The sequence below is a fragment of the Trypanosoma equiperdum genome (assembly GCF_001457755.1).
Source record: "Trypanosoma equiperdum strain OVI genome assembly, contig: ctg_190, whole genome shotgun sequence".
NCBI classification, from domain to species: Eukaryota; Euglenozoa; class Kinetoplastea; order Trypanosomatida; family Trypanosomatidae; genus Trypanosoma; species Trypanosoma equiperdum.
In genome coordinates, this window is record NW_027123960.1 from 1 (window position 1) to 1572 (window position 1572).

Below are 1572 nucleotides of genomic sequence, written 5' to 3' on the forward strand. Positions count from 1 at the left end.
AAACCACAACCACTAAGATAGGATTTTCCACTAGGAGGTGATTTTAGTAAATGAGGTAATTTTTTATCCTCCTCTTTTCTGTAACCTACATTAAAGAACCAAAAACATCTCTGCACATGCTCCTTGTGTTCTGAAATCATAAATATATTCGAATGAGGCACATAACACTCTGCCATTGTCATGAATATAATTGGTGAAATGTGCTTCTCTTTTACTATATATTTCTCACTAAACTTCTTTTCATTATCAGAATTATTTTGTATAAAATGTTCCACTGCATTCGCATACTTGCCACAGCCATATATTATAACATCACACACATCCAAATGAATCACAATATCATCATCGGTTGCATTTGTTTTTCTAAAAATTCCATAACCCATCTAGGCCTTTTGACACGGCTATACAAACCTCCCATTGCAATTATAATAATTTCAACATTACTTAGTTTGGCACTCAATATGACTCTGCACTATTCTTTAGTTGCATGAGTTTGAACTACAATCACTAACACTCTGGCTTCATAGACTCCTTTTCAGTTACGTTTACTTTTGTGTCTTCTTAAAGAGATATTGAGCTTATAAATACTAAAGCTAATAACAGCGGTAGTAATAAAGTTCTCAAGATAGAAAATTTCATTACCTTATATATTTTAAAGATTTGATGGGGATAAAAGAAATACTTTGGAAAACTTGATAAAACTACTTTATTGCGATCCAAGGATTTTTAATTAATGAAAAATTTTCAAATATGTAAGTAATTCCTTGGTGTTGTTATGATATATGTGTTTAAGAGTGTATGCTCAGCTTTCGCAGCTTGTATTAGGCACTGATCAATTGTTTTTGTATTAGAATTTAGCTCCACACGCACACCTACCGTTACACACCACGTGTATCTCGGTGTTCACTTCTTTTCAAAATCCCTCTTCATGCATTTCTATGGGAATTAAAGTGGTCAGGTGAACTAGTGTATGGAGAAATACAAAGAAGTTTACTAACTTCATGTACTAACTACCACAACCGTCCTGTTTCATCATATAGGTTCAATAACTATAAATCTATCAATTAAAGCCTTTCTTGTTGCCACTAGAATTATTTCATTAAAATTTATTCAACTTTTTTCTAAAAGGTAGGTATAATCTCTTCCTGTATAATTCTCCCCTGTGGCGTTGTAGTGCACATATAGTCTTTTGCTCTGTATTTCTCTTCATTCTTCTTGCTGTAGCATTGCTACTTATGCGAATTAGGCATAAACTCCATTTGGTTTTTACACTGTATTTTGTCTCTCCTACACCGATCTCTCCATCATATCCATGTGCATAATAATGTCATTTGTTATATTTGTGTTTCAAACTGTATATTCAAGCTCCATTTCTCACCATCTTTTCCCTTTCTATATATCCTTTAACATTATTCTTTGTGCTCTTTTACTCTCGCTCATTCACTTGCTATCAGTGCAGTCGCGCCATCATTTCAAGCGTTTTAATTAATCGCACATTTATTATTTTAAGTCATTATCATAAATATAGTATTAGTATATACACACTCACAACATAATCCTATTATTCTTAAT

At 32.6% G+C, this 1572-nt stretch overlaps 1 pseudogene across 1 annotated transcript; it reads right to left on the reverse strand.

Moving 5' to 3' along the window:
- Positions 1–11: 11 nt before the first annotated feature.
- On the reverse strand, positions 12–517 carry TEOVI_000051600:pseudogene (annotated as a pseudogene). The gene is given in 2 exon segments: positions 12–353; positions 356–517. Coding segments are annotated over 2 exon segments (504 nt in total).
- Between the last annotated feature and the right edge of the window lie 1055 nt (positions 518–1572).